The sequence below is a fragment of the Microcaecilia unicolor genome, chromosome 9 (genome assembly GCF_901765095.1).
Source record: "Microcaecilia unicolor chromosome 9, aMicUni1.1, whole genome shotgun sequence".
Lineage (NCBI taxonomy): Eukaryota > Metazoa > Chordata > Amphibia > Gymnophiona > Siphonopidae > Microcaecilia > Microcaecilia unicolor.
In genome coordinates this window covers 31,021,785-31,047,252 of record NC_044039.1, presented here as the reverse complement: position 1 = coordinate 31,047,252, position 25,468 = coordinate 31,021,785, and the positions used below count along the sequence as shown (strand labels likewise).

Here is a 25,468-nt window from a genome sequence, read left to right as displayed (position 1 = left end):
TGACAATGTGGGAGACCCCAGATGTTGGTATTTACAGCAGCTCCTGCAGTAGGCACTTAAGATATGCCTCTGTGCAGGTGTAAGTTTCAAAGTCTTGGCTACTCAGTGCAGACATGGATTCCCCATGTGAAACAGGGAAAGCACTTCCGTATTGTAGGCTCACTCGCTCCACGTTCCTTTGCCATCTAGACCTCAGCTTCCCTATATGTGAAAGGCCCATGTTTTCAACTAAGTCTCTTCAGACATTTGCATGCTGCAATTTTTTACATGTGGTGATTCTTCAAAAATAAGGGCCTTAACCTACCTGACATGGGGGGATGGGGTACCCAAGACGGAGAGACAGTGAAAGACATTTTCTTCCTTCTTAAATGAATTCCTGGGAATTTGTGTGTTTAAAATTAGTAAACACTGACCTATATGTTTTTGGATAACACAAATGTTAATCTCACATGTAAACGGAAACCTTGCAGGACAGTGTGATAACGTTTGACTTAGCTTCTTGTTATTTTTTATTTTATTTTTGTTACATTTGTACCCCGCGCTTTCCCACTCATGGCAGGCTCAATGCGGCTTACATGGGGCAATGGAGGGTTAAGTGACTTGCCCAGAGTCACAAGGAGCTGCCTGTGCCTGAAGTGGGAATCAAACTCAGTTCCCCAGGACCAGAGTCCACCACCCTAACCACTAGGCCACTCCTCCACTGTTGCTACTATTTGAGATTCTACATGGAATGTTGCTATTCCACTAGCAACATTCCATATAGAAGTCAGCCCTTGCAGATCACCAATGTGGCCGCGCAGGCTTCTGCTTCTGTGAGTCTGACGTCCTGCACGTACGTGCAGGACGTCAGACTCACAGAAACAGAAGCCTGCGCAGCCTTCTACATGGAATGTTGCTAGTGGAATAGCAACATTAACATTCCATGTAGAATCTCAATAGTAGCAACATTCTATGTAGAATCTCCAATAGTAGCAACATTCCATGTAGAATATCCAATAGTATCTATTTTATTTTTGTTACATTTGTACCCTGCGCTTTCCCACTCATGGAAGGCTCAATGCGGCTTACATGGGGCAATGAAGGGTTAAGTGACTTGCCCAGAGTCACAAGGAGCTGCCTGTGCCTGAATTGGGAATTGAACTCAGTTCCTCAGGACCAAAGTCCACCACCCTAACCACTAGGCCACTCCTCCACTGTTGCTACTATTTGAGATTCTACATGGAATGTTGCTATTCCACTAGCAACATTCCATATAGAAGTCAGCCCTTGCAGATCACCAATGTGGCCGCGCAGGCTTCTGCTTCTGTGAGTCTGACGTCCTGCACGTACGTGCAGGACGTCAGACTCACAGAAACAGAAGCCTGCGCAGCCTTCTACATGGAATGTTGCTAGTGGAATAGCAACATTAACATTCCATGTAGAATCTCAATAGTAGCAACATTCTATGTAGAATCTCCAATAGTAGCAACATTCCATGTAGAATCTCCAATAGTATCTATTTTATTTTTGTTACATTTGTACCCCGCGCTTTCCCACTCATGGCAGGCTCAATGCGGCTTACATGGGGCAATGGAGGGTTAATTGACTTGCTCAGAGTCACAAGGAACTGCCTGTGTCTGAAGTGGGAATCGAACTCAGTTCCTCAGTTCCCCAGGACCAAAGTCCACCACCCTAACCACTAGGCCACTCCTCCACTCCTTCTTTGTTGCACTCCAGGTGATCACTTGTAAAGAAAGCTAAAGAGGTTTTCCCTCCTTTTTTGTAACTACAGAGCTCTTCTGGATAAAAGAGGAAGCCAGGTTCAAATCTTACTTCCTGCTCTTTGTGTTCTTGGGCAAGTCATTTAACCCTGGATATAGATTTAGATTGTACATCCGTCAAGCACAGGGAAATACCTAGTGCACCTAAATAGAACTCACCTTGAAGTGCTACTGAAAAAGGCATGAACTGACTCTAATTTCCATTCCCACTTAACTCTAGCATGTACAAAGGTGCCTCAACGCTCCCCTACTTAGGGTTTCAGTGTTTGTTAAGCAAGAGCTCTAGGTTGCTGATATGTTTTCCTAGTCGACGGTCATAAAATGACAGTTGATCTACCTGTATTTACAGTATGGCTATACTAGTAACCTTGAAATATGGAAAAGCTTTGGCCTCCACATCTGTAAAAAGTTAATTGTCTCTGTCTGTTTTGAAGGCAGCTGATCGCCCACATAAAGGTTTTCTCCAAGTTTTCAAACCCGCGGGCTCTATATCTGGAACCACAGCTGCACGAGCTTTACACTCAGGTAAACAATACATTTAATGACTTTTTTTCAGCTCTGGAAATAGCTATCTTTTTGCGATTTACTGGAATTCCAGATATCCTTTTGCATTGTTTTTTTTTTTTTTTGGCTAAAAGTAGAATTGATTGTAATATACTGTAAGGTACCTAATTTAATCTGTCATTCTCCTATGAAATACAGTTTTAGGACTGTAACCAGAAGTCACCCACTTTTTTTTTTTCTCTGCTACTCGGGGAGTAAAGTGGTCTAGTGGTAAGAGCAGTGGGCTAGGAACCAGGGAAGCCAGGGTTCAAATCCCACTTCTCCTACTTCATCCTCTGTTACCTCAAGTACAAGCTTAGGGGCCTGGTTTACAAAACTGTACAATGCTTTAATACGTAGGTACCACTGTATAATATGGGAGCTGAGGTAAATGGAACACATTAATGCAGTAGGTCATTTTAGTCAGTTAGTTGTAAGCCTTCTTATACCTGAGCTGTAACTGGTTACCAGTTGAGGCATGCTGGATTTTAAGCTGTATGTGTTTATTTTTTCAATACGGCATGGCACCGCAAGGTTTTATCCACATGGCAGGTAGGAATGCATTTGTACAACCTAGGAATTTCTTGACCCTTCATTTTCCCAACTGTAGGAAAATTGTATATAAATCTTTACATTCAGCATGTTTGTCATATTAGGCTCCTAAATGGTGGACGTCAGATCCCTTGGTGTAGTTATGGTTTATTCTGAAAATTTTTTAAATCTCTCTTTTTTTATTCTGAAAGTTTCTACCCACACAGTGAGATGTTACGGCTATGCTGCAATCTTCCTGGGTACTGGATTTCGTCCACTTGTTGTTTTATTTATCTGGATGTTTTTAATTTTGTGAGCCACACTGAACTTCACAGCTAATGTGGTATATAAATATTCCGTAAAAAAAAATACATAAAAACTGTCCTTATGCTCAAATATGGCAAGGCAATCATTTAAAACTAATATCCAAATCCAACCTAAAGCAGAAATAAAAAGCTTGAATTGCATTGCACAGGCCAAAGGAAGGACATTTTACAAAGTTGATTTTCTACAAAAGTTTTATGACAAGATGAAGGTAACAGAGTTTTGAATCCTGTTAAATATTTGCGAATATGCAGAGCAAAGAGAATTTGGAATTCAATCTGGTAGGATTCAAGGAGTGGGTAGCCTGCTTTGGCTCAGAAGGCTCAGGTCTAGGTTCCTGTGTAGAAGGATGTTTCTACCCCGGCACATTTCTTGAGCTATTTTATCGTTTTTGACTCTGTAATGCTGCTGACAATGAGAAATAGGGTCTCTGAAGGAGTCAAAAGAGATGCTTTTGTCTTCATGAGATGGGTTAAATGTTTCCTTTACCTGCAGAGCTTTTACAACTCTCACTCATTCTCCCATACCCCTCTGACTTTCCAAGTCTGGATTTTTTATTTTATTGTAAATTGCCTCGTGGTACTGTCTTGCATTTTACAGTATGCCAGGCCTATCAAACATATAAACGGCGAGTGACCGTACTCACTCGCAAATGCGCAGTAGAGACCTCTGCCCCGCCCCCACGTCAATATGTGATGACGGGGGGCGGAACACAGAGGGTCTGTACTGCGCATTGCTGAGGGAGGGACACCGCCGTCTAACGGTCCCCCCACCCGAGTCGCCGCCGCCACCCACCTTCTACCCGGTCGGGCCCTCGCTCCACTATTGAAACAGCGAGGGTCCGGGAACGCAGCACTGAGCTCTGCTGAGCTGCCGACATCGCCCTTCCTTCTTCTTCTCTGCCTCTGTCCCGCCCTCGACGACATTACGTCACACGAGGGCGGGACAGGCAGCTGCAGGCAGAGAAGAAGAACGAAGGCCGACGTCGGCAGCTCAGCAGAGCTCAGTGCTGCGTTCCCGGACCCTCGCTGTTTCAATAGCGGAGCGAGGGCCCGGCCGGGTGGAAGGTGGGTGGTGACGGCTCGGTGGTGGGGGCGCGAACTCGGAGGGGGAGGGGCAGCGGCGAACTCGGCGGTGGGGGCGGGCCTTTCAACCCCCCCTTCCTATAATAGCCCGTTTTTACGGGCTCAAAGTCTAGTTTAATACATAAATCAATAAATGGACTGAAGCTGTTTCGAATTTGTCTGCTTTAATGGATGCTACTTTTCAGTTACAAATTGTTACAACTGCAGTTTTCGGTATGGGATCACTGTGGGATGTTTCTAATCCACCTGTGTACCACAGTTTTGGGGGGGAAAGTGTTGCTAGCAACCATGATTTAAAAACTGGCCAAAATTGGCTGGTAGACCTTCAGTCTCTTCTTTTCCTACTTTTGATTACCCTCTGACCTGGAAAGCTTATGAAGCATCTATCGTTGGTGGTCTGGCAACGTGACACCAAAACACTGAGCAGACCCTTTACTCTCAGTTCCTGGTTGATTTGCCCTGGTAGTTCTTGCCCTTACTATATTAAAGTACCCCCCAAGGACATGCATACTGCTGTTGCAGCTCCCCCTCTTGAATTTGTTTTTTATTGAAAGAGCATGTTAACAAAGTTATTCTGTGTCATGTTGGAATAAAGTCATCCACAGTACATTCACACCTTTGTTTTCTCTTTCTCTTGCAATCATTTCTATAGCTGCTTTGCCATCAGGATGCGCACGTACAAAGAATCGCCCTGGATTGCATAATGAGCTACAGACATCTGCATCTTCTGCCTTATAAGTAAGCTGGAGTGCTCACTAGCACAGCTTTTACACTGTGGATTGGTTATTTCATTTTCCTTGGAGTGGAGGAGTAGCCTAGTAGTTAGTGCAGTGGACCTTGATCCTGGGGAGCTGGGTTCAATTCCCACTGCAGCTCCTTGTGACTCCGGGCAAGTCACCTAACCCTCCATTGCCCCAGGTACAAATAAGTATATGTACATACTATGTAAACCACTTTGAATGTAGTTGGAAAAACCACAGAAAGGCAGTATATCAAGTCCCATTTCCCTTTCCCTATTTGAGATTCTAGATGGAATGTTGATAATGATGGAGTAGCCCAGTGGTTAGTGCAGTGGAACATGGATTGTTGCTACTATTTGAGATTCTACATGGAATTTTGCTACTATTTGAGATTCTACATAGAATGTTGCTAGTGGAGGAGTAGCCTAGTGGTTAGTGCACTGGAACATGGAATGTTGCTATTATTTGAGATTCTACATGGAATGTTGCTTCTATTTGAGATTCTACATGGAATGTTGCTAGAGGAGGAGTAGCCTAGTGGTTAGTGCAGTGGAACATGGATTGTTGCTACTATTTGAGATTCTACATAGAATGTTGCTAGTGGAGGAGTAGCCTAGTGGTTAGTGCAGTGGAACATGGATTGTTGCTTCTATTTGAGATTCTACATGGAATGTTGCTAGAGGAGGAGTAGCCTAGTGGTTAGTGCAGTGGAACATGGATTGTTGCTACTATTTGAGATTCTACATAGAATGTTGCTAGTGGAGGAGTAGCCTAGTGGTTAGTGCAGTGGAACATGGATTGTTGCTTCTATTTGAGATTCTACATGGAATGTTGCTAGAGGAGGAGTAGCCTAGTGGTTAGTGCAGTGGAACATGGATTGTTGCTACTATTTGAGATTCTACATAGAATGTTGCTAGTGGAGGAGTAGCCTAGTGGTTAGTGCAGTGGAACATGGATTGTTGCTACTATTTGAGATTCTACATGGAATGTTGCTAGAGGAGGAGTAGCCTAGTGGTTAGTGCAGCAGACTTTGATCCTGGGAAACTAGGGTTGAGTCCCACTACAGCTCCTTGTGACTCTGGGTAAGTCACATAACCCTCCATTGCCCCAGGTACAAATAAGTACCAGTATATACTACGTAAACTGCTTTGAATGTTGTTGCAAAAACCACAGAAAGGTTTGATATCAAGTCCCATTTCTCTTTTTCTCTTTCCATAAAATAAATATTTCCACTTTACTGTAGTAAAGCAAATATTTCAGTGCTCTTTTACTTATGAAATAGCTTTTGATAACTGTTTAATAACATTTCTATCTAAAAGTATTTGAGTAATAATACCCAGGTTTCAGAACATTTATTTTTTTACATTTATATAGTTAGGCATTGTTCTTTTACATGTTCTCTTTTTGTATCTCTCTCCCCCCACACCTTTCTCTACATCTGTTTTTCCCTTTGCCATGCACTATACTTGACGTGACCCAGTGATCTTTTCATACACGTGAGCTGTTCACATGTGATACCAGGGTTCGAGCAGGTACCACACTGTGCATGAATAATCTAGCCGGCAGAGTGAACTGGTGTTGAACACATCTCAGAGGTGTCTGGCAAGTGAAGCCCAGAAAACAAATCTATGTACTTTTCCGTCAACTAGCTTCTCGATAATTTGAGACTAGACAGTGAGTCAGTTAAAATGCAGCTTTTCTTATTCCATCTCTGGCTACCTGTTTTTAAAGCAAAACTCTTTGTTGTATTTTTACTTTAATAAACAGTTACATCTACACAGTAAATAATTTAAGTTCACTGGATCTTGAGTAAATTAATTTACGGTTCACAGGGAGAACTTGGAAAGGTTACTGGAAGACAAGAACTTTAAAGAGGAGCTTCTCCATTTCAGCATTTCAGAGGAGAATACAATTGTGAAAGTTGCACACAGACCCGATCTTGTTCCTGTTGTCTTGAGGTATGGAGGATGCTCGCTGCTCTCACGAAGTTTGGTAATCTGAAGCAGTTTTGTCTGTTCTGGTTCCCATCAGCTGATCGCTGTGTTTTTATTTATTTGGGCCTGATTCAAAAACAAAATAGTTTGTTAGCAAATCAGAAAGGAGGATGCTGGTAATGTGATTTAAAAAAAATACTAATTTGGGTGTGCTGAGAAAACATTAATGGGGGTATTTAACGACACACACTGTTACTAAAGGACCGCCTAAATTTGATATATATGTCTCAAACCTCAAAATGTGTTTGCGTATTGTTTTAAGCGTTCATGATCAGAAAACCTTTCACTTCCTGCAGAAACCAGGTTCCTTTTTGTCCGTGCCAGTTTAGTCTAGACAGGTGGGTTATATCCCCCTATCAGTAGATGAAGCCAGAGAAAAACAGCTCGGAGCTGACTTTGTTTTCCTCTATAGGGATGCTGTAATGTCAGCATCTTTGAATAGTGTTTACAGAGTCGGACTTCTGCTTCACGATCATTCAGAAATTTTCAGCCACATAAAATGCAAATATCTTCAGACAAAGCACCCTAACTTTAATCTATTTTAAACTGGTTAAATTGCTGTAATATAGTTAGAAAATAGCTGTGCACAAATTTGGTTTATCAGAGATCTTTATTTTGTTTTATAAAGGATTCTGTATGGACGAATGAGAAATAAAACTGGCAGCAAGAGCAAGGGCAAGTCAGCGGCAGGAAACCGCATGGCGGTTGTTCTGCGATTCCTTGCCGGATCCCTTCCTGAGGAGATCAGGGTGTTCTTAGATCTGGTGTATGAACCTGTGAGGCACTTCAGCAATGGTATGCTATTTGAAATTCTGCTTTTTAACCTGTCTTTGAATTAGTGAAACAGGCATTATGTATAACATCATATGTGCATCAGAATAAGGCTTCCATGTTTTCTTTTTGTGTTTTGCAACTTTCCAAATATAACTAGACAATTAGATGTAGGGAGATGGGGCATGTTCACAGTGAGGCTCATTTTCGAAAGAGATGGACGTCCGAAAGCGACATAAATCAGCACTTGGACGTCCAAATCGGTATAATCGAAACCCGATTTTGGACGTCCAGCACTAAAACTTGGATGTTTTCACCCAGACCTGTTTTTATTACGAATAAGGCACAAAAAGGTGCCCAAAATGAGCAGATGACCTCGCATTACTCCCCCAGTGGTCACTAACCCCCTCCCACTCTCAAAGCACATCATAAAAAATATTACTTGCCAGCCGCTATGCCAGCCTCGGATGTCATGCGCAGGTCCATGACAGACCATGCAGGTCCCTGGAGCAGTTTTAGTGGGTGCAGTGCACTTCAGACAGGTGGACCCAGGCCCATACCCCCCCCCCCCCCACCCCGCCTATTACATTTGTGGAGGAAATTGTGAGCCCTCCAAAACCCACTACAAACCTTCTGTACCCACATATAGGTGCCCCCCTTCACCCATAAGGGCTATGGTAGTGGTGTACAGTTGTGGGTTTTGGGGGGGTGTTGAGGGCTCAGCACACAAGGTAAGGGAGCTGTGTACCTGGGAGCATTTTATGAAGTCCACTGCAGTGCCCCCTAGGGTGTTTGATTGCTGTCCTGGTATGTCAGGGGCACCAGTGTACTAAAAATGCTGGCTCCTCCCACATCCAAATGGCTTGCATTTGGATGTTTTACACTTGGGCGTCTTTGGTTTCGAAATCGCCGAAAGTCAAAGACGTCCAAATCCAAGGATGTCCTTGGTATTTTCGAAACGAAAAATGGACGTCCATCTTTTTTCAAAAATGACCTTTTTCCCCGCCTCCAAATTTGGACGTTTTACAAAGACATCCAAATTCCAACTTAGACATTTCTTTCGAAAATGGCCCTCGGTGTGTTCATTTTATGTTGTGTTGGACGCTTCCTTCTCTCCTGTACCATGGATTATAACTATCAGTATGGAGGAACACTTTAAAAAATGTGTTGTTTTGGTCATAGGTAGACTTTTTAAAATATTTTATTCCACTTACTGTTACAATAAAACACCCCCATGATTTGCATATTTTGATGGTAGCACAGTGGTAGAATATGTATCAAAGAAAACATTGTCTCCTACATTCGGAAGCTGTTAGAATGTGGAATTGGGCCATCTCTCAGGTGATAACCCTTAGAGCCACATATCGGAAAGGGAAAGACAGGTGTCCTGGAAGACAAGCTAATTTGTACTCCAAACACACATGAGCGGTTTCTAGACTCAAGGGTAGTGAAGATGATTTTTCTCCCTTGGGCACACCTGCAGTAGATCTCTTTGCATTTCCTCTGAACAGAAAAGTCCCTTAGTTCTACTCCAAGGCTAAAGACTCACAGCAGGCTAGCCTTGAATGTCTTCTTTTTAAATTAGGGCGGAAGGTCTTCTGTATGCATATCCTCTGATTCTGCTCTTAGTGAAGATTCTCCTTAAAACATAAGTACATAAGTAGTGCCATACTGGGAAAGACCAAAGGTCCATCTAGCCCAGCATCCTGTCACCGACAGTGGCCAATCCAGGTCAAGGGCACCTGGCACGCTCCCCAAACGTAAAAACATTCCAGACAAGTTATACCTAAAAATGCGGAATTTTTCCAAGTCCATTTAATAGCGGTCTATGGACTTGTCCTTTAGGAATCTATCTAACCCCTTTTTAAACTCCGTCAAGCTAACCGCCCGTACCACGTTCTCCGGCAACGAATTCCAGAGTCTAATTACACGTTGGGTGAAGAAAAATTTTCTCCGATTCGTTTTAAATTTACCACACTGTAGCTTCAACTCATGCCCTCTAGTCCTATTATTTTTGGATAGCGTGAACAGTCGCTTCACATCCACCCGATCCATTCCACTCATTATTTTATACACTTCTATCATATCTCCCCTCAGCCGTCTCTTCTCCAAGCTGAAAAGCCCTAGCCTTCTCAGCCTCTCTTCATAGGAAAGTCGTCCCATCCCCACTATCATTTTCGTCGCCCTTCGCTGTACCTTTTCCAATTCTACTATATCTTTTTTGAGATACGGAGACCAGTACTGAACACAATACTCCAGGTGCGGTCGCACCATGGAGCGATACAACGGCATTATAACATCCGCACACCTGGACTCCATACCCTTCCTAATAACACCCAACATTCTATTTGCTTTCCTAGCCGCAGCAGCACACTGAGCAGAAGGTTTCAGCGTATCATCGACGACGACACCCAGATCCCTTTCTTGATCCGTAACTCCTAACGCGGAACCTTGCAAGACGTAGCTATAATTCGGGTTCCTCTTACCCACATGCATCACTTTGCACTTGTCAACATTGAACTTCATCTGCCACTTGCACGCCCATTCTCCCAGTCTCGCAAGATCCTCCTGTAATCGTTCACATTCCTCCTGCGACTTGACGACCCTTCAGTGCTGATCACGAAGGAAAAAATGCTGAATTTCAGCATCGAGTCCTTCTCCTTCACAGCCTGGATGTTGGGAGGTGAACCGTAGCTGCTCTGAATCTGCCTGATAACATAACACATGTCCTTCAAGAGGGTTGCTATTTGATGTAATGATAAGGCCCTAGATTGCTTTTCCTGTCCCACGCTAAACCTGCTTGAATACTTTCTACATCTCTGAGGCAAGTTTAAAGACAATCTCTTAGGGTTCACTGCAGTGCAGTTGGAGTTTACCACCATGTAGAAGAAAAGCCCATCTCTGTACAGCCTTTAGTTGTTTGATTTATACAGGTCTTGGCTTTTATTGAAGCCTCCCATGTAGCCACTCGTATCTTGGGATCTCAAGGTCGTTCTAACCTAGCTGATAAAACCTCCCTATGATCTAAAGTGCTTGACATAGCATGTGTTATTTTTGGTGGCAGTTACTTCAGCTTGCAGAGTGAGCTTCAGGCTTTGTTTCCTCCTCTTTGACAAGAGGGTCTGGAGGAAGAAGGGGGGAGGCAAGGGCAAATCTCAGCTAGCAGGATCCCTGCAGGGCCTATGCCAGCAGTTCAAGGGTCCCAAGCCCAGAGAGCTAAAAGACTCCTGACTCAACCTGTCAGCAGCCATAGACCAAGCCTGGGAGAAAAAAGATGGCCCATCCGTGGGAGTTAGAGCACAAAATAACACACACACAAAAAAAACCCTACTCCAGTCCATCCTGCACCATCTAGTGGAGGTAGAGAAATACTGACTAGCTCTAGGGCTGACTGGTGATATCATTGGAAACTGTTTTGCTCTATCTCCATCTGCTGGTTGCGGGATATAACCCACTGGTATGGACTGTTCTAGTAGGACTCAAGGAAAAGTAAGAATAAATTTCACCATTTAGGTTTATGACTCTGGTACAGAATAGGAGGATGTTCTTAGGAAGAAGGCTCAGTATTGGGAAGCATCTTGTGATGTCGTAGTTGAAGGTTCCAAATGAAGTTTTTTTCGTGTAAGATTTTGTTTTTTTCCTTTTTTTTTTTGTTTTGTAGGCGACTGCCATTCTGCAGTACAGCAGGCAGTGGAAGGATTGGATTTGTCTAAAGTCCTTCCTCTTGGACGCCAGCACAGTCTGTTTAATAGTTTTGAGGTTGTGCTGAAAAACCTGGGCCACCTGATTGATCAGTACCTTCCAGAAATTTTGCAGATACTGCTCTGTATGACAGCAACTGTATCCTGTATCCTGCAGCAGAGGGAGAAGGTAAGAGATGGGATGGAAGGGACTTCAGGAAATCATCTGGTCACAGTGTTTCTTAGCCCAGTCTTCAGGCCCCTACATGAGAAGTCTGATTTTCAGGATACTCCCAATGAATATGCACAAGATAATTGCATACACTGCTTCCTTTGTTTGCCATATTCATATATTTGTGATAGATTTCTTGAAAACCAGACTGGCTGGTTGGGTACAGATGATAAAGTTGAGAACCACTGGTTTGGTATCTCCTGTCACAAATCACTAATAAAGTTTTTCCTAGTGCTCAACCTGAATATCTCTTGTTAATATTTAATAGCTCATCTTTCTAGTAGAAAATCGCTCCTATTCATCATTATTGCCACATACAAAATAGTTGGGCAGGTAAGCAATTTAAAAGGCCTAGTGATCTCATTATAGTGAAATATCTGTCCCCTTTTTATGACCTGGTTGAGGAGATGAGATTACAGTGATATTTGTAGCCAAAATACCCTGTATAGAGAAATGTATCCTTGTACCGTACAAAGACATGTTATTCCGGCATTCAAAGGTTGATGGCATTGGTACTCAGCGCAGAAATGTTGAATATGCACGGTTCTCTAATCACATCTTCTAGATCTTCTGGAGTTAACTTAGATTACAAAGCCTGTGCTAGTTGGAGGAATATAAAATGTTCTCTGTTCACCTTAAACAGCGTCCTTATGGATTTTTGTGTGTATTTGGTGTAGCTCTTTTTCCCAGCAAATAATAACTGTAAGTTTTGTATGCGGGGGTTTAAATGTCCTCCTTTTTTTCGGCTCTAGAGGTCCTCTTAGGCCTAAAGTCCGAGTGGGTAGCATCAACCTTTTTTCTCTTACCATTGAGCAGTTTGATTTAGCATCATCTGATTCCCCCTTCATGTTACAGAAGGTTCCCAGTAGCTTTAAGCACTGTTCCCAGTTCAATAGGGCCATCCCTAGGTCTGATCCATATAATAGGTGTCTCCAGTGTTTGGGGCCAGGCTACGGTTTTCCTTCCTATGTCCTCTGCCTGTGAATGCAAAAGACGACAGAGAGAGCCAGAAAGGACCAGCACGGGGGAATTTTTGACACTAAGGTCCGGTCCATCGACAGTGTCGGCCCTGATGGCTGCAGCCCTACTTCTGACAGTGGGAGCATACTGGCATCAAGGAGACCTCCCCCTGCCTTGACATTGGGCGCTGTAATAATGCTGCAAAACCAATCTGCATTGAACCCAGCACAGAGATGGTGTGAGGATTCAACATCATCCTCCTCGAAATCTCGGGACTCCAGTGCTTGGCGCCAGTTTAAGCCTAAAAAGAGCAAGCATCTGTCTTCCTGGAAGCACAATACCAGGAGTTTCGGGCATCAGCGTTGCCAGCACCCAAGAATAGTCATCATCAAGAGGCACGCTCCTCCTTTCATGTTGAGGTGCCTACACTGCAGCCTGCAATGCAGCCAGGCTTTGGCTTCTGATTTGGCCCCAACAGATCCACAGGCTGACTTCACAATGGCCCCGGCCCCACCTTTGCCAATGCCTACCTTCGACCAGTTCCAGGCCAATCTCTCCTGAACTGCTGGTTCGATGTTAGAGATGAGCGACCATGAGACTCTACGCATCCCCACACCCAAAGCAGAGATCATGGATGCAACATCAAACGTTCCTCTGGCCAGGTATGTCCTGCACTCCTGCTTTGTAGCCAGCTGGGTCTTCTCAAATTTGAGAGCCTTTTGGATCCTATATATGGAGTCCACTTTCTTAGGTATAACTTGAACAGAGAGTGCGGTCTCCCAATCCTTCATTTGAGAGCCTAGAATTTGTTTCCTTGTAGCTGCCCAAGGGCATCTCCAAGGTGTTGCGCCAGCTTTTCAGGCCATTTGGGGCTTTGGTCCTCAGGGCAGTGACACCAGAATCCCACCCACTCTAGGATTTGCTTTTGAACATCCCACAGGTTCTATAATAGTGAGAAGCTACGTAATGGAAGGAGAAGTTAGATCTTACCTGATCACTTTTTTCCCATTAGTCCTTCCCACTATTCTAGAGGCCCGCCCAAGGTTTCTGAAATGTTTAGTCAGTGCGAAGTAACGGGTCAAATAACGATCGTTACTTTGCATGGTGCTTCCTTCATATTTCTTGTTCTCTTCAAGTTGTCCAGAGATAAGAGAGGTCCACACATTTGCTCATCTGGTTAGTGTTAGATTAGGGAGTTGTTTTAAGGCTGTTGTGTTTATTCTGAGTTTCTGCTTATCTGTGTAAATACTGACGAGCTGGACTGGATGCCAGGAGAGATGTCTCGGCTCAGTTTTCAATTCTCTATCTCCACCTGCTGATTGATGGACACACGTATCCTACAGATTCTTGAATAGTGGGAAGGACTAATGGAAAGAAAATTATCAGGTAAAACCTAATTTCTCCAAAAGACATAATCCGTTTCCAATTTTAGAGCCAGGGAAGGGAGTTCAAAGAATATGTGTCATTACCTGGATTCTATATAGGTCGCACAAATTTTTGTGCTGATTGAAAATGCACATGCAAATTAATTAATTAATGAGGCATCAATAATTGTTACCGTATTTTTCAGACTATAAGACGCACCGGACCATAAGACGCACCTAGGTTTTAGAGGAGGGAAATAGGAAAAAAAAAAATTTCCTTTTTCCCTCCTCTAAAACCTAGGTGCTCCGGTGCGTCTTGTCCGAGTTTTGGACCGCCGTCCCGTACTTACACGATTCCATGTTCCCTGGTGGTCTAGTGACGTCGGGGCAGGAAAGAGCCCCCTCTTTCCTGCCCATCGCGCTGCTCTCCGTGCTCCTCACTGCTTTCTGACGGTCTCGGCGAAATTCAAAATGGCCGCCGAGATTCTCGGCGGCCATTTTGAATCTCGCCGAGACCGTCAGAAAGCAGTGAGGAGCACGGAGAGCAGCGCGATGGGCAGGAAAGAGGGGGCTCTTTCCTGCCCCGACGTCACTAGACCACCAGGGAACATGGAATCGTGTAAGTACGGGACGGCGGTCCAAAAACGCTACCTTCGGACTATAAGACGCACCCCCCATTTTCCTCCCAAATTTTGGGGGAAAAAAGTGTGTCTTATAGTCCGAAAAATACGGTAATTGGCAGCAGTTTGGCGTTATGTACGCATCTGCCCTAGTTGCTAGTCTATAAGATCTGTGTCTGAATTTTATAGTGCACAAATCCAAAGGTTCATGGAAGGAGCATGGCTGGATCAGGGGAGCATTCCTAGAAGTTAGGTGTGATGTTATAGAATACTATGGCAATTGAGTGCTCAATTGCCATAAATTGGGCACCTGCATTTACAGCAAGTTTTGGCAGGTGTATATGCTGGCAACGAAAGTTAGATGCAAAATGCAGACTAAGGGGATCTTTTACTAAGACGCACTAGTGCTTTTAGCATGCTCTAAACGCTAGAGACGCCCATAGGAATACATTGGCGTCTCTAGCGTTTAGTGCACGCCTATTTTTGCGTGCACTATAAAAACGTTAGCATGCCTTAGTAAAAGACCCCCTAAGCTAGTATTCTATAGAGGGCGCTCTATGCGTAATGCCCCTTATAGAATACTGGCCTAGTGCATATCGTCCCGGAGCCTAACTTTGTGTGCTGTTTACTGAATTCTTCCCGCCCCCCCCTCCCCCCAGGTGTGACTGGAGGCAGAACATCTAATAGCCTCCAAATGGATAAGCGTGGATGGTGAGGCAAGTAATGGACCAAGTAAAGTCAGCCAAATGCTTGTCAGGGACGCCCTTCTTTTCCATTATCGGCCGAGGACGCCCATCTCTTAACCATGCCCCCGTCCCACGTTCGGTACACTGCCGATACGCCCCCGTGAACTTTGGTCGTCCCCGCGATGGAAAGCAGTTGAGGACGCCCAAAATCGACTTTCCATTATGCCGATTTGGGCGACTGTGAGAGAAGGACGCCCATCTCCCGATTTGTGTTGGAAGATGGGCGTCCTTCTCTTTCGATTATGCCGCTGTTTGTATTTGTTCATACTGGAGTTGGCGATCGCCTCTCCGGTACTATGTAAGCCACATTGAGCCTGCAAAGAGGTGGGAAAATGTGGGATACAAATGTAATAAATAAATAAACTCATTTTTCTTTACTTCACGCTTTACCTGTTGACAACCTGTTGACATCCTGGTTGACATTCATCAGTCTCATCTGTACAATGTATAAAAACACCAGTGTGCCGTAAGCCAGCAGTTGGAGCACAGAGTAAAGTGGTTCAGTTTCATATTTCTAGCAGGCTCTAATCTGCTTTACAGCAGTACAATGTGTGCGAGTACAAATATTAAAACAGAGAAATTTGTTTTAGCAGCCGTGCATTGTCTGTAATATAGTCTTTCTCACCCTGAGCTATTCATCAGTGTTATTTTTCAGTAAGAAATGGTGAGTCAGTAACTCATGAAACCGATTGGGATGCCAAAGTGCCATATACTAAGTTAATTTAACACTTCATTAGCTAGTGAGGTGTTAAAAGTTCAACACAGTAAAAGCACTGTCTTAGATAATCATTACTAGAAGTTGTGGGCAGTTACGTAGTAATTGAGAATATTGCTGAGATGCACTAAAAGTAGAACAAAATAACCCAGTTAAAATTCCTCTTTACTAATTTTCAGCCTTGTACTTTTTGCTTTTCTCATTCTTTCATAGTTTTCTGCATTTTATTTTGAGCTAGGATAGTCAAACAAGATTTTAAGGGGTTTGTGAGATCATTAGTAAATGAGGATGGTTTTGTTTTTGTTATTTCTTAAACCCTTTTCTGAGTGGTGCTTAAGGAGGGCTTTCTGTGGTTTTAGGTATTAGAAGAAGTTAGAATTCGAAAAGGTTCAAAGAAGAGCAACTAAAATGATAAAGGGGGTGGAATGGAACTCCTTTCGTATGAGGAAAGGCTAAAGAGGTTAGGGCTCTTCAGTTTGGAAAAGAAACAGATGAGGGAAGATATGATTGAGGTCTACAAAATCCGGAGTAGTGTAGAATGAGTAGAAGTAAATCGATTTTTTTACTCGTTCCAAAAGTACAAAGACTAGGGGACACCTGAGGAAGTTACATGGAAATACTTTTAAAACAAATAGGAGGAAATATTTTTTCACTCAACGAATAGTTAAGCTCTGGAACTCTTTGCTGGAGGATGTGGTAACAGCAGTTAGCGTATCTGGGTTTAAAAAAAAAGGTTTGGACAAATTCCTGGAGGAAAAGTCCATAGTCTGCTATTGAGACAGACATGGGAAGCAACTGCTTGCCCTGGGATTTGTAGTATGGAGTGTTGCCATGATTTGGGTTTCTACCAGGTACTTGTGACCTGGCTTGTCCACTGTTTGTAAAACAGGATACTGGGCTAGATAGACACAGTATGGCTACTCATGTTCTATTTGCCATGTTTTCTCTGTTTTCTATCTTCATCTGCTGGTCAGTAGGCATCAACAACCCACAGGCTCTGGAATGGTCTGGTGGGACTAAAGAAATATAGTTTGTGGGTAAGACCTAATTTCTTCTCCTTACCTGCCCCAGAGGACTTACAATCTAAGGTCCCGATTTTTAATTTTTTTAAAGGCTTTTCTCTTATGTGTCAGTGGGGGAAATGCTTAGTAAATCAGACTCTGTTTGTACTTGAGGTAGTGGAAGGTGAGATCACTTGTCAAAAGGCGCAAGGAGCATCAGTGCGAGAAATAGAATTTGAGCCCTGGCATCCTTGTTTCCCAACATGTACTATCATACTAATGTCCAGTTATCAGACGTTAAGAGTATGCCCAGCATCTAATCTAGAGTATATTTACTCCTAACTTTGGTATATTCTGAAAGTGTCCAGTAGATTTCATATAGTTTTTGCTGTTGAGTTCTCATGCCCAAGCTAACGTACGTAGAGCAACATAGAAAAAAGGTAGATAAAGACCATATGGCCTATCCAGTCTGCCCATCCATGCCATCTACTGTCCCTTCCTCTCCTTAGCGATCCTATGTACTTGTTCCAAGCTTTCTTGAATTCAGATACAGTTTTTGTCTCCACCAGGAGGCCATTCCACAAATTCACCACACTTTCCATGAAGTATTTCCTCAAGCTACTTCTGAGTCTCATTGTCTTTCACCTTCATCCCACTCATTCCAGTGCTTCTTTTCAATAGAAAGAGACTTGCCTCCTGTGTCTTTATGCCATGTAGGTATTTAAACATCTCTATCATATCTCCCCTCTCCCGCCTTTCTTCCATAGTATACATAGTAAGATCTTAAAGTTTGTCCCCATATGCTTTATGATGAAGGCCACTGGCATTTTAGTAGCCGCCCTCTGGACCAGCTCCATCCTGTGTTTATCTTTTTAAAGGTGTGGACTCCAAAATTGTACACAATATTCTAAATGAGGTCTCTCCAAAGTTTAATTCAGAGGCATCCTCGCATCCTTTTTCCTACTGGCCTTTCTTCTCCCTGTGCACCCTAGCATCCTTCCAGCTTTCACAATTGACTTTTCTTTACCTGTTTGGCTACCTTAAGATCACACAGACTCTAATGTCTATGCTCCGTTCGGACAGCACCAGCGATTGTTTCATTTCGTGATTATTTTGGAGGAACACCCATATATGTCAATTTGAAGACCCCTGAAGAAGGCCTTTTTGGCCGAAACATGGACCGTGTAGGGTCTCAATAAACTTTCTTGGTGCTCTTACCATCTGTGGTTTCAGTCTGGTCTTTCTGGATTTCTTCCGCTTGTTTTGTTGTTTTTGCGGTTTTTGCGGGAGTTTTGGATTCTCTTTTGTTGTACCTTAAGATCATCACATATGATCACACTCAAGTTCAGCTCCTTTTTGTGCACAGAAGATCTTTACCTCCTAACTGTACCATTCCCTCGGGTTTTTGCAGCCCAAATGCATGACCCTGTATGTTTTTTGCCGTTAAATCTTAGCTGCCAAATTCCTGAGCATTCTCCAAGCTTCACTTGGTCCTTTCTCATGTTATCCACACCATCAGGAATGTCTACCCTTTTGCAGATTTTGGTATCATCCGAAAAGAGGCAAACCTTACCAGACAGCCCTTCAGCAATATTGCTTACAAAAATGTTGAAAAGAACTAGCCCGAGAACTGAATCTTGTGGCACACCACTGGTGACATTCCTTTCATAGTAAATGATGGCAGATGAAGACTAATTGGCACAGGTTTTGAAGGCTACCCTGTTAAGAATATGTCCTAGCTGACAACTGTAGAAACTGGACCACTTGTTCACTATCACATTTTATACAGATAATCAATATTTTTTTTTTTTTTGGGGGGGGGGGGGGGTTTCCTCTCTGGTTCTCTGCCATCTTGGACAGATGAGCCTTCAAGTCCGTGTTGTTTCTTAAATGTCTAAACCTTCCCATCCTTTCAGTTCCTACCCAATTATTATTTGGTCTGCAGTATCATTAGTTTCTGCTTCCTTTATCTGTGCCGCCTTGCCCTTAAATCTGCTTTTCAGGATGTAAAGGGTGGATTTGCAAATATTGTATCATTCTAACATTGTTCAATTTTTGGGTTCTAATCATCTTGCACTTTTTCTCACAAAAGAAGCATTTTCTCCAGTTTCTTCTGAACTTCCCTCCCTGCAGCTTCCAGTCATAGCCCTTTGTCTTTGCATTTCCTTTTTTTGGGGGGAACTGCACCATTTCATACCTTATCAAAGCATGTCCGATATTCAGCTATTTTTATCATATTATCATTTCCTCTTCTTTTCTATGGTATTATATTATGAGTGTCTTAAGCCTCTCTTTCTGGTTGGTAGTTTTTTTCTGGAAAACCATGTCGTGAAGAAGACTGAGAACAAGGAAAACCCAGTTCAAATCCCACTATGATTCCGTGTGATCTTGGGCAAATCTTTTAACCTTTGTTGTCTCAGGTACAGCTTAGATATAAGCCCTCTGCGGGGAGGGAAATACCTACAGTACCTGAATGTAACTGGCCTGGAGCTACTACTGGAAAAAGGCTTGAGCTAAATCCAGATCTATAGTGTACTTATACATTGAGCAACATGTAAGTGCAATTATATAGCTAGTGAGTTTTCTTATCAAACATATAAATGGCGAGTGACCGTACTCACTCGCAAATGCGCAGTAGAGACTTCCCTCTCTGTCCTGCCCCCGCGTCAATACGTGATGACGGAGGTGGGACAGAGAGGGGAAACTGCGCGAAGCCGCTGACGTCGCTACCGCTCCCCCCCTCCCCCCCGAGGTTGCTGCCGCCGCCGGCCCGAGCCCTCTCTTCGGTATTGAACTTACATCGGCGAAGCGCAGCACGCAGATCAGCTGAGCTCCCGTCGCCCTTTCTTCCCTGCCTGTGTCCCGCCCTTGCCGACGTTACGTCACACGAGGGCGGGACACAGGCAGAGAAGGAAGGCCGACGGGAGCTCAGCTGATCTGCGTGTGCTGCCTGCGTTTCGCCAATGTAAGTTCAATACCGAAGAGAGGGGCCGGGTGCAGGGGTGGTGGCAGCGACTCCTGAAGGGGGCCTTGCCAAAACTCCATACTAGCCCGTTTTAACGGGCTCAGCGGCTAGTTACAATAGAAATTGTAAGTGAGTAGTTCTTGGAAATAGATTTCACATCCTTTCATTTGCAAGGGAAATTTAACACTTCACTACTTAGTGCAGTATTAAAATTTCAGTTCAGTGTAACCATTCCTGTCTTATTCCTGGGTAATCCTAAAAACGTTGGTTTGACTGTAACCTACTTCAGAATAAAACATCCATAGTTCAACTCTATAGCAGTACAAAAAAGAACAGCCAAGAACAGAATGACTCCATTGAACTTCTACTTTTTAATAAGTTACAGTTTTACTCTTTCCTTAAACCTGCTGTTTGTTTTCAGCTGAAGCTTGTATCTTGATGTTAGATTTTTGTATAACTGGGAAATGATTGGCAAATATAAAACCCTACTCCCAGAGGAATTTGGTGCAATGCAGAATTTGCACAGGACCCAAGAAAGTGCAGCAACTGGCATGGTTAAGCCTCTTGAGCTCTCTCCTGCCCCCCAGCGCGCACCGCTCAGCTTCTCCCATTTATTTCCACCGGTTCCCTTCACTCCCCAATTCTCGACACAAGCAGAGGAGCAGGAGGAGAGTGGGCTACCTGTCTGGCCGCATTCTTCTCATCTGTTACACTGGTTCTTACTGCTGAATTTTGAACTTCCGCAAACTACTGAAGACCCATCTCTTTGACAAGGCATAACACAAAGATCAACCAATGTGAAAATACACAACTCCTCCACATATATTCATAAGTACATAAGTACATAAGTAGTGCCATACTGGGAAAGACCAAAGGTCCATCTAGCCCAGCATCCTGTCACCGACAGTGGCCAATCCAGGTCAAGGGCACCTGGCACGCTCCCCAAACGTAAAAACATTCCAGACAAGTTATACCTAAAAATGCGGAATTTTTCCAAGTCCATTTAATAGCGGTCTATGGACTTGTCCTTTAGGAATCTATCTAACCCCTTTTTAAACTCCGTCAAGCTAACCGCCCGTACCACGTTCTCCGGCAACGAATTCCAGAGTCTAATTACACGTTGGGTGAAGAAAAATTTTCTCCGATTCGTTTTAAATTTACCACACTGTAGCTTCAACTCATGCCCTCTAGTCCTAGTATTTTTGGATAGCGTGAACAGTCGCTTCACATCCACCCGATCCATTCCACTCATTATTTTATACACTTCTATCATATCTCCCCTCAGCCGTCTCTTCTCCAAGCTGAAAAGCCCTAGCCTTCTCAGCCTCTCTTCGTAGGAAAGTCGTCCCATCCCCACTATCATTTTCGTCGCCCTTCGCTGTACCTTTTCCAATTCTACTATATCTTTTTTGAGATACGGAGACCAGTACTGAACACAATACTCCAGGTGCGGTCGCACCATGGAGCGATACAACGGCATTATAACATCCGCACACCTGGACTCCATACCCTTCCTAATAACACCCAACATTCTATTCGCTTTCCTAGCCGCAGCAGCACACTGAGCAGAAGGTTTCAGCGTATCATCGACGACGACACCCAGATCCCTTTCTTGATCCGTAACTCCTAACGCGGAACCTTGCAAGACGTAGCTATAATTCGGGTTCCTCTTACCCACATGCATCACTTTGCACTTGTCAACATTGAACTTCATCTGCCACTTGCACGCCCATTCTCCCAGTCTCGCAAGGTCCTCCTGTAATCGTTCACATTCCTCCTGCGACTTGACGACCCTGAATAATTTTGTGTCATCGGCGAATTTAATTACCTCACTAGTTATTCCCATCTCTAGGTCATTTATAAATACATTAAAAAGCAACGGACCCAGCACAGACCCCTGCGGGACCCCACTAACTACCCTCCTCCACTGTCTTACAAATTCTGCTTGTTATACTACTATCATGTTTTATCATTATCATGTTGCCCAAGATCCTTCTGCAACACTAAATGCCTATTTTCTAATATATTTCCACTACTCATGATTATTGTAAGCCGCATTGAGCCTGCAAAGAGGTGGGAAAATGTGGGATACAAATGCAATAAATAAATAAACTATAGTGTCCTGCACGATTCAAATTCAACAGTGAGAACCAGAGCGGAATAAGAACAGAATACAGCCTGATATATAGCCTCTCTCCTCCTCCTTTTCCACTTGTGTTGAGTGCTGGAGAGGGAGGGGGCCAAAAGGAAATGAATGGGACAAGCTAGGTGGTCTGTGCCAGGGGCAGGGAACAGCTAAAGGAGCAAGAGAAGATGAAAGGGACAAGCTGAGGGGGCAGTTTGGGCACTAAAGGTATAGGAGACAAGGAGAAGGAGGAGAGAGAGAGATCAAGCTGGGGGTGCCACGGGTGAAATGTGGGGTTACAATGGGGGAAAGGAGGATAGGGAAAAAGAGAGAGGTGGGTGTGGATGTATGCATGTACCAAAGGGGATAGGGAGGGAAAGGGCAAGGGCGGTGTATTGAGGGATTTACAAAGAGCTGTGGGGAAGACTGTATGTTGAGTGGGGTGCATTTGAGAGAGGAGTTATGCTGTGAGTGCTGGGAAGGTTGAGGAAACTATGTTGAGGTGTGCGCCTAGGTGGAGGGAAAAGATTGATGGATTGCTATGGTGGGGTGCGTTGCTGGGGGGGGGGGGGTGTGTGTGTGAATGGTATTCTGAGAGAGCTATGGGAGTGTGCTGGAGTCAAGCGATTTCAGAAACAGAGCTAGTGTAAATGTGCCCTATGGGGTGGTATGAGAGAGAGCTCTGGCTGTCTTTTTGAAGAGGGGGATTGACAACGGTATGAGGTGTGTGTGCACTGGAAGATATGAAGGGAGAAGGTTAGGAAGGGGTTCAAGCTAGTAAGGGAATGAGTCTGCTGTGGGAAGGTAGAAGCCTGAGCTCAACAGCTTGGCGGTACCGCCAAGGAAGCACTATCTAAGAGCCTGGTGAAAGGCGGAGGCTACCACTCCTAAAGAAGCACAAAAGCGAAGCAGAAGCTTACTGTAGAGCGTCCCCGACCTGATTAAAGCTCAGATAAGTGCATTTAAGATAAATTGATACAATAGTAAAGTCTGTATGGGAGGGTTTTTTTAAGACTAATGAAGAGCTTATCCTTTTAAATACAAGGAGGGTCCTTGAACTTAGGATAAATTGGTATCAACCAGACGAAGTCAGCTGGTTGAGCTTCTGAAATCTTTTTGCTCCATTAAAAAACCTACACAAACGTGATTGAGAGACTAGATTGCTGGATTATTGATAAAGTAGTATACTATGCCATATTTTGTAGTGTTATTTGAATATTTTACTGCTGTAATTCTCTATTGCTTATGTTTGATTTATTCCTATTTTACATTGCATTGAGTGAATTCCTTCAAAAAGGCGATAAATAAATCCAAATAAATAAGGTAGTTGATGTCAAATAACCTTTAGTTTCGGCACAGCACTCTGGGTCACATAGCTGCCTCTAACACTCGCTCGCCCTCACCCTACCCCTCAGTTTTCACTCCCCCCCCTCTCTCTTCCTAACTCCCAGCAAAAGGCCCCTGGTTGTCTCAGTCTCCATGTTCTCCCTCCTATCCCCCCCCCCCCCCCAAAAAAAAAAAAAACCCTTTTTCATCTCTCTTTAACTCTGTCCTTCTCCAAACACCCCCCCACACTTCTTCTATTTCTCCCACCTTCCACATGTTGGGCAATAATCAAAGCCGTGATTGATTTCTGCTGGTGAAATGCTATTTTACCTGTTGAAAGAGTTTTGATTATTGCCATCTAAAGAGGCAGTTCAGTATAGGTCACCTTTTTTAAAGCCAGATAACACAAACCGCCATTGCTACATCCTCTGCCAATGAGTTCCAGAGCTTAACTATTCTTGAGTGAAAAAAATATTTCCTTCTATTTGTTTTAAAAGTATTTCCATGCAATTTTATTGTGTACCCTGGTCTTTGTACTTTTTTTGAATGAGTGAAAAATTGATCCACCTCCACCCGCTCCACACGACTCAGGTGCGCAATTTACAGTGTCCTGTAAGTGTTGCACACACCTAGCCATTCAGGTTTTCAGGATAGCTAAAACAAATACGCATGTGATTAAATTTGCTTGCGCTGTGTCCATTCTGTGCAGATCTATCCTATGCATATTCGTTGTGGGCATCCGGAAAAATCTGACTGGCTAGGTGTGTCTCGAAAACCCCTGTTCTAGTTGAGGATTGAATAAAGTTGAATGTTTAATTGCTAACCTCTGCTTTTAACTTAGAACCCATATCAATAACATTCCTTGTCTTACAGGTACAGTTAAGATTCATTAACCCACTAAAAAATTTGCGACGTCTTGGGATCAAGCGTGTGACTGAGTTTTTTGCTGATTTTGAGTCCTACTCCTACTCAGTTGAAGAGATAAATGCAGTCTTTCATGCTATAGTATGGCCACAGGTAACTGTCTAAAAGCCCCTAATCCATAAGCTATTCCGGGGAGTATCGTAGTATCTTTACCTAACTGAACCTCTTTTTCACACTTGAAAATAAACCCAAGAAGGCTGTTTTTATGAGGACCTGCTTGCATAGTTATAGACTAAGGAGCCTATTTACTAAAGTAGGATATGTTTTGCACTCACCGTGCTTTAACAGCCAGAATTAATGTGCGGTAAATCCAAGGTGCTGTGGCAGTTGTGGAGGCCACGTGCAGCATGCAACTCAGCAGTTAGCACACATTAAGTTCATTTGGAGTTAGCAAGGATGCACTTTACACTTCCTCTTGGGGCTCTTTTACAAAGTGGCGGTAAGCCCAACGCGGGCTTACTGTTCGCTGAAAAGGAAGTACCGCCGGGCTACCGCAGCAGCTTGGCAGTAGTTCCCGCCCCCAGCGTGCCATCATATCCGGAACTACACAAATATTTTTATTTTTGTAGCGCCGGTGTGTACCCGGTGGTAGGGTTACACACAGGTTAGCACGGGAGCCCTTACCTCCACCTCAATGGGTGGCGGTAAGGGTTCCCCCCCCCCCCCCCCCCCAAATGGCTGCAGCACAGCCATTTCCTGAACAAAAGAAAGACCTACCTTTCACCCACTGTGGTAAAAGGGGGGCCTCAACACGTGTCAAAATCACGTTCCGACACCAGCACAGGCCCCTTTTTGCCGTCACTTGGTAAAAGTAGCCTTAAGTACACCCGTGATACCTGCACAAGGGATGGCACGTGCTAATACTATATGCTAACTGCTATACACAGCCCATGTCCAGTCTCAACCCAGTCCCTGCACCATCCTCTGCTAAGTAGCATGTAGTTTTATCACACTGGCTGTTTTTAGCACATGGTAGCCATTAGCACATGCTAAATCCCATGCTAACTGCTTAGTGCACTTTAGTAAACCTGCCCCAAAATCTGCAACGTAATTTCAATTATT

General features: G+C 43.8%; 1 protein-coding gene across 2 annotated transcripts in view; it reads left to right on the top strand.

Moving 5' to 3' along the window:
• The window catches only part of UTP20 (UTP20 small subunit processome component), a 226,829-nt gene that overhangs the window by 77,214 nt on the left and 124,147 nt on the right, over positions 1-25,468 (top strand). For both annotated transcript variants that reach the window (XM_030213822.1, XM_030213821.1), the window contains exons 23-28: positions 2,195-2,285; positions 4,896-4,981; positions 6,816-6,941; positions 7,606-7,772; positions 11,410-11,618; positions 24,356-24,499. In XM_030213822.1, the coding sequence (XP_030069682.1) occupies positions 2,195-2,285; positions 4,896-4,981; positions 6,816-6,941; positions 7,606-7,772; positions 11,410-11,618; positions 24,356-24,499 (823 nt within the window). The remainder of the gene's footprint in view (positions 1-2,194; positions 2,286-4,895; positions 4,982-6,815; positions 6,942-7,605; positions 7,773-11,409; positions 11,619-24,355; positions 24,500-25,468) is intronic.